The sequence below is a fragment of the Pteropus alecto genome, unplaced genomic scaffold (assembly GCF_000325575.1).
Source record: "Pteropus alecto unplaced genomic scaffold, ASM32557v1 scaffold164, whole genome shotgun sequence".
In the NCBI taxonomy this organism is placed as follows: Eukaryota; Metazoa; Chordata; class Mammalia; order Chiroptera; family Pteropodidae; genus Pteropus; species Pteropus alecto.
In genome coordinates, this window is record NW_006439568.1 from 20,333,723 (window position 1) to 20,341,800 (window position 8,078).

At 32.5% G+C, this 8,078-nt stretch overlaps 1 protein-coding gene across 1 annotated transcript in view; it reads left to right on the forward strand.

Annotated features, from left to right (window-relative positions):
• The window catches only part of RRM2B (ribonucleotide reductase regulatory TP53 inducible subunit M2B), a 27,633-nt gene extending 20,902 nt beyond the window's left edge, over positions 1–6,731 (forward strand). The window contains exons 6-9 of the mRNA XM_006916705.2: positions 1–83; positions 4,276–4,380; positions 5,567–5,680; positions 6,405–6,731. Coding sequence (XP_006916767.1) covers positions 1–83; positions 4,276–4,380; positions 5,567–5,680; positions 6,405–6,557 — 455 coding nt within the window. The 3' untranslated portion in view covers positions 6,558–6,731. The remainder of the gene's footprint in view (positions 84–4,275; positions 4,381–5,566; positions 5,681–6,404) is intronic.
• The last annotated feature ends 1,347 nt before the right edge of the window (positions 6,732–8,078 follow it).

Consider the following 8,078-nt stretch of genomic DNA (forward strand, 5'->3'; position numbering starts at 1 on the left):
CCTTTGCTGCTATATTCTGGTTAAAGAAAAGAGGTCTTATGCCTGGACTCACTTTTTCCAATGAACTCATCAGCAGAGATGAAGTAAGGAATGAAGTATTATTCTTCTAGTTATATTTGTATTCATATTTGGTGTGCATTTCTTTTTCTTTCCCTGGAAAATGCTTATGGTGACACAAGGATCTTGGTAATTAAAAGAAAATAAGAAGTCATTTTTTTCCTTGGCTTTTAAGAAACTTGTGTTTTCTTCCTACCTCCCTCCTCAGTTGTCTCTGCTCACCCTTAAGTACTGTACTCCTGGGTTCCCACCTTGGCCTCTCTCTTTCACTGTACATGACACCCTGGCTAATCTTTATTTATTCCTATGGAATCGGCTACCATCAAGAGGCTCATAACAACCAAAACTTTATCTTTAGCCCAGATACTCTTTCCTGATCTCCAAACTTGTATATTCAAGTACATGTTAGACGTTTTCTCCTGGAAGTTTCCACAGATTTCGCAAACCTAATATTTCAGAAAAACTTATCATCTTTCTCCCAAGATTTGTTCTTTCTTCTGTTTTCCCTATTTCATTGAGTGTCCCTACCTTCCATCGAATCATTTAAGTTTGAAATCTGGGAGTCATTTTACGTTATTTCTTTTTCTCTTTCAGCTATACCCAAACAATAACTAAATCTTGTCTACCTCTGCCTGTGATACCTTTTCCATCTTTCCTACTAGTTTTTTCATTTTTTGTTTACCTTCTTATAAGTTGCAACTCAAAGCTTTCCTGTCTCAATTAGGTAAAATTGGCCGCTCTTTCCAATGTGTATCTCTTTGAAACCTGAACTCATCCCTCATCTTATAGCCCGTAACGTGTATTACACTTCTTGTTTTCTCTGCTAGACTCTAAGCTCCTTGAGTGCAGAAACCTTGTCATTTATCTTTCTGCTCTCAGTATTTGGCCCATCACAGCAATTCAGTTCACATTTATTGGCTATACTGATCCTGGCTCCTCAGCTTATTTATAAGTGACTTTGTCAAGTTACTTAACTTCTCTTGGCCTCTGTTTCTTCAGCTATGAACCTTAACAGGATTTCGTTAAAATACAATGAAACAGTATGTGTGACAGTACTTTTTAAGTGCCATAAAATACTTTGTATAATTACTTTTTGTTGTTTCATATCTTTAAATTTCTAATAATTTACGTTATAAATGTCACATACTTATTATAGAGAATTAAGAGAATAAAATCACTCAATCTCAATACACAAAAATAACCACTTTTATTTATTTTAATTTTATTTTATTAGTTTAAGTATACAATACATTGGTTAGACATTTATATAGTTTATAAAATGATCCTCCTAATTGCTCTTTCTCTCCTCTGGCTCTCCACCTACATTACATTAATACTAACTGCATTCCCTGTACCGTGCTCCCCAGCTGAGATAACCACTTTTAATATTTCATTGTATTTTTTTTAAGTGAATTTTTTATTAAAATTATTGAGGTGACACTGGTTAATAAAATCAAATAGGTTTACATTATAATTTTTTCTAGCTAGCTTTCTACATTTAAATTTGGAGATATATACAAACATCATATTTTAACAATTTGAAATATTCTGCTTTTTTGTATTTTTACAAGCTGAGATATTTTTTTACTTAGCAGAATATTGTGAGCTTTTTTTCCATGACATTAAGCATTTTTTGGAAACAGTTTGTTAGATATATAATATTTTAATGAATGAATATCACTATTTGACTGTTCTATAATTAGAAATTTAGATTGTTTTCAGATTTTTTGTTTGTTTTGCTGTAAAGTGAAATGAATGTCTTTGTATTTAAGCTTTGTCCCAAATTCATATTATTTTCTTAAGCTAGATTCCCTAGAAATAGAATTACTAGATTGTAGAGTATGACCATTTTAAAGGTTATTTATACTTGCTCACAGTAGAAATTTTATAGCAACTTTCACCCCTACCTAATAATGTATGAACATGTTTTTTCTTACCATACCTTACCAGAATTTGGATTTATGTGTTAAATATTTGACAAATTTGATAGGGATAAAGGTATCTCATTATAGGGTTATTTGCATTTGTTCAATTGCTATATATAGATTAAACATTTTTTTCATAACGATATTAGTCACTTAAATTTTTTCTGTATTTACCTGTTCTTATCTTTTGACTTTATTTCTGTTGGTATATATTCCCAGTGCACAGTGGCTGGGCTCTTTCAATAAATATTTAAAAAAATATTTATTGTATGAATGTAATATGAAATATGGATTTTGTTATAATTTTTGCAAACATTTTCCCAGTTTGTCCTTTGATTTTTAATTTTGTTTGTTCTTTTAACGTATAATAACCTGAAATTTATGTAATCAGCTTTCAAACATGAGTTAATCACGCATATTTTTCTTTGATTTTCAACATTTAACTCTCTAATACAATTGGAATTTGTTTAGTATAAGTATAGAATTTAGTATAAACACAGTATAGTATAGGATAGTTAGATTTTAACTAAATTTTATTTCACATACTCTTGGGAAGTTTTTTCAACTCTCTGTTGATTCTTTCCATTGATTTGTGATGTCTTCTTTATTATATGTTAAGATTTTAAGTATTCTGAAATCTGTTTCAGGGCTTTGTTTCTTTTTCATTAACCTGTCTGTCAAATTTCATGCCATAGCAAACTATTTTAATTATTGTAGTGTTTTATGTTTTGGTAATTAGTAGGATAAATCTCATAACTTTCTTATTAAGTGTTCTTACAAGATTCTGCCCATTCTTCCAGATTGTTTTTTAAAATGAAATATATTTGACATGATATTTATAAATTTAAGATATACAACATGTTAATTTGATACATTTATATATTGTGATAGGATTGCCATTGTAGCGATAATTAGCACCCTTACCACGTTACATTCTTTCTTTTCAGCAGCTGGAATAATTAAGTTCTAGTCTCACATTAATTTTTTTTTAAACTAAAAACAATCCCATTAGGATTTTGATTAGAATTGCTTTAAACCTCAAAATTAATTTTAGCATACAAGTGCCTACATTTGATTTACTCATCTCTATAATAGGTAGCTAGCTGTCATTTCAAATCAGCACCTCTCAGCAGTTTATTTGAAATTTAGCCTTTGGTAATTTGAAGTAGCCTCTTGAGTCAAGTCTGGGAAAAATGTTTCACTAGCAAATCTTCTAGGATTAGTTGTTCAAAGAGATTTTTTTCTGATGGTTTCTTCTGTGTATGACAACTTTAGTAAATAATCCTTGGAATAGAGCCTTTGATTTGAGTCTTATCTTTAAGTTGTCTTCAGGTATTTGTTGATTTATCTAGAAAAACCTAAGCAAACTGATTTGTAATCCTTCAAAGTGTACATGTCTTCCTCCTCCTCTCCCCTTGCTGGCTGACAAAATTATTGCTTTTTCCTTGTAGTTTAGAAATGTTAATTGACTCTGCCTTAGTGCCAGTCTCCTTTAATTTTGTTTAGAACTCTGTCGTCTTTCTATATCTCTGGCCTCTTTCTCGCTCTCTCTTTTTTTTTGTTTTGACTTTCTGAAATTTTCGTCTGTTGTTTCTAGCTTCATACCATCTGTTCTGTGGTTTGGAATCTGATTATTGTAAGTTGACTCTCTTTGCTCTGTTCTTCAACTATTTAAGATTCTATACCATTTCTTGTATTTGCATAACCATTCTGTTCTCAAGGCATTTCATGGTTTTTTTTTTTTTTTTGCTCGAGTTAGCTGCAATGTCATTTCTGCTTTATGCATTTTCGAATGGTATTCTTAATTCTTCAGTTTCCATTTTCATTGCACTGAATTCTTATCTTGAGCCATTCTTATTTAATATAAATGTCTTTTAGAAGTTTGAGTTTCACTTGTTCTTAAAATACTTATTATTTTTCAATCATTTCTTAATTATTTTAGACATTAAAAATGAATGAACTTTTATTTTGGCATTTCTTGCTTTTTTTTTTTTTTCCAAAATGCTTTTGGTTGTAGATTTTTGTTGTTAATTAAGTCTTATTTCATATTGATAAACTAAAATTTGCTGGCACTGCAGATTTTTCATGATAAGTTAGTATAATTGGCACTTTAATGAGATTTGAAGGAAAGAAGTCCCTGGCCCTCTTAATCCCTCTTCTCTCTCCCAGGAGTTAACACGTTGCATTTCTAGCACCTACTCCATCTGATGCCTGACACATTACTGTGTGAACGTAGTTGATTAAACGTTTTTTTTTTTTTTTTTTTGACACTTGTATTTTTTTTCTGTTTCAGGGCCTTCACTGTGACTTTGCTTGCCTGATGTTTCAATACTTAGTAAACAAGCCCTCGGAAGAGAGGGTCCGGGAAGTCATTGTTAACGCTGTTGAAATAGAGCAAGTAAGCGAGGAGCCTGTGTGATTAGCATGACACTCTCTCAAGTTCCTACCATTATTTTATTAGTTTGGCTCATAGGAAACTGCCATTTTTTAGGTCAGAATAAATATCAACAATTTTTTATGGTCAACCTGACAGTACCAATAGATAATGTATTTCAATTATATCAGTTTATAATTTGGTTTATAGGTATTATATATTAAGATTTTATGTGAACAAAAATCTAGTGCAGGACTATATTTTCTGTTTCATTGACCTGTCAAATTTTATGCTGTAACAAACTATTTTAATTATTTTTGCTTTATGTTTTTAGATTTTTAGCTACTGGAAGGCAGTGATGGTTTCTTGTTTGTTTTATATTCTCACAAATCCAGCAAGGTATCTAGCTTGAAGCATGCACCAGATGTTTATAGAATGAATAAATGAATTAGTGAATAATAAACCTAATTTATGGCATGTAAAGGTCTCTGACTAGAAAGAAGGGGACACCCATGTGTTTTAGCATGTGTTTTTATCATTTGAAAGAACTAGTGTAAAAGTAAAATAAATTTTTAAAACTTTTTTTTAATACTGAATAGTTTAATAGCCATAGTTTTCATAGCAGGGGTAAGGGGAAGGCATAAAATGCGTTTTGGTATCTTTAATTCATTTTGAAAACTGAATCCCTATGGTTAATGTTTTTATTTTTCCTCTGTTAACACTCTCCCACTGTCTTTCAGTGTAGGTGTAGTTCAGTTTATCTCCCAGCCCTCAGATCCATTTCTGTTTCTCTCATTTTCTTTGTTAATTGTGTTTTCTCTCTTTCACAACTCCCTTTCATAATCATGTTCCCCACAATAATCATCTTTGGTGAATCTTTTTCTAGATATTTCAGAACAAAGTATCTTTCTATTTAGAAAGCATATGAATTCATGTCCTACATGTGATACTTTAAAAAATACCAGTAATTTGATAATTAATTTCAATTTATTTTGGCTATTTGAGAATGTGAAAAAATGTGACTAGTAATACTCCAAACATTTTTAAATAAATGGGCATTGTTTGCCGTGTCGAAAGAATTTAGTGTACTTTTCCCAGACAAGAGTAGTTTAGCAGATTAATAAAACTAAAACTCTCTTTTTATTTGGAAAATGCATACTTATTTATTGTTCTGTCTTTGTACTTTATTCTGTTCTTGTTTTTATCTCAGGAGTTTTTAACAGAAGCCTTGCCAGTTGGCCTCATTGGAATGAATTGTGTTTTGATGAAACAGTATATTGAGTTTGTAGCTGACAGATTACTTGTGGAACTTGGATTCTCAAAGGTAAGGTATTTAAAAATGTATTACTGCTAGCTAAAATGTTACAGTCAAGGCCACTAAAATCTATTTCACTTAAAGCATTTGTAACATACGAGTCTACTTTTATTTTTTATACTTTTAAAATGTCCTGGCAAAGCCTTGTTTTGGGTGAACACATTAATTTTGCAAAATCCTTTGAAACTTAAAATGAAATTCATAACAGAAATAGGAAGCTGATATATCTTAGAACTAATAAGTTAATAAATTACTTTGTAATAATTGCAGATATCTATTTAAAAATAGGATTCTTTCTAAGTAATTGCATTTAATATGTATATGTGTTTTACCCTATGTAAATCTCCATGTGTCTATGTTGTAATTTTTGGTTAATACTTTTAAATAGGAAATAATTTTTATGAAGACATTAACTCTTATAATTTGACCCTTTGAACTCAGTTGTCTTTATGTTATTTCTGTTTTTCATAAAGAGGTGTGCTTTTCACATGATTTAACAGGTCGAGGCTGTAGGCAGATGGAATCCTGGTTCCACCACTTCCTAGCTATGTAAGATCTTAGTCATCTTAAAGCTTATCACCCTCGAGAGCCTCTAGAACCGTAAGGAGCAGTGTGATCCTATAGGTGGCTAAACAGCTGTTGGTAGACCTGAGCTCTGTTTTAGTATCTCTTGCTCTTGTGGGATATAATTTGGCTTCTTCAGAATGTCTGGTAACGTTTCTTTTCATTTCAGATTTTTCACGCAGAAAATCCCTTCGATTTTATGGAAAATATTTCTTTAGAAGGAAAAACAAATTTCTTTGAGAAACGAGTTTCAGAGTATCAGCGTTTTGCAGTGATGGCGGAAACCACAGATAATGTCTTCACTTTGGATGCAGATTTTTAAAACCCTCCCATATCCAAACCTGTCATTGATGATTAGCAGTCTGTCTTTCTCTGCTTAAAAACAAACAAACAAACACTTAAAAGATATCTCTTTTGCTCAAAAAGAGATCCAAAACCAAATATCAATCAAGTTGGGTTTGTATAAATACATTCTAACTTTTCTGTTGAACAACCAGAGTGTGACCTAAATGCTTTTGTTTTGTTACTAAAACATAAGATGACATTATGTAGTGACAAAGAGCATGTGGGAAGGGGTCAGGTATGAGTTTAATATTCTGTCCTTATTACTTTGTATGACCCTTGGCAAGTCAGTTAATCTGTCTCAACCTCAGTGTGCTTATCTTTAAAATGAGTGTAATAGTAGGTCCTAAATTTATAGAGTGGATATAAGGATTAAGGCACAAAATAAGGGCTTAGACAATACTGCTACTAATACCACCACCACCACCACCACCACCACCACTATTGCTAATTATTATTATTATTAATAGTGTTAATTGCAGTGGTTTTGTGATAAAATGCTCCCCTCTCCTCAAAGTAATTGTGATTATAGATCCTAAGATTTAGAGTTAGATCTTAGTATTTTTAATGTTTGAGGGAGGATATAAGATTTCCTTTAAAAAGCTAATAATTCCCATTAACTTGAGAATAATGTCTTGGAATTCCTCCGTATGTAGTAAGAAATTTAGTTCTTAGTTTCTTCGGGAAGGATGCCTATGGAGTGGAATCCAGGAGGTTATCATGGTGGCTGGCCTTGTGAGCACAATGATTTTGCTGCTTCAGAAATGAAAAGGGTACTGCCAAATGTAGCCCTTGAATGTTAAAACCAGGGTGAATTAGCGAGAATAGCATTTCCCAAACAGTATCCTAAGAGCTATTGGTCCCTCTAGATATCTTGTGGGAAGAAAGGGATTCTGTGGTCAAAAGAGTTTGGGAAATGCTGTATGCTCCCTTTCTCTGTGCAGTGTGCAGTCAGTGCATCAGAGACTGGGAAATGCTACAGTTACTTCCCCCCGCATATTCTAAACTTAACACAGATCTGTTTTTCATTTGTTAAGATCTCAACTAACTAGTGTTCTTCAGAACATAGTTTGGCAAAAGCTGGCCTAGAACCATTTTATGCATAGAAGAAGGCTTGTGAACTAAGCCAGGGAGAACCTGGTGGAGACTATGGAACCATTTCATATTTGTGCCAAGCTCAGAAATGTACCTATGATTGGCCTCAGCTGTTTCTTGGAAACTTTTAAAACTCTTATGCTGTTATGAGGAATAGTTCTTTTAATGGAACTATGCATGCTGCACGATAGCAGATGGTGAGGGAGATGGACTTTTCTGCAGAGGGGACTGAGGGAAGGACAGGGCCAAGGTCTCTGAGAAGTCTGTCCCCTCTTTATCATTAGAAAGTGTCAAGAGGTGGCCTGAGCCCCAGCAAGCAGTGGGCTTCCCCGCTCATGGCATACTACTTTATAAAATTCTGAAAGCTAAAATTTAGAGATTTTTCTCTTTGCAGAAATTTTTGCTC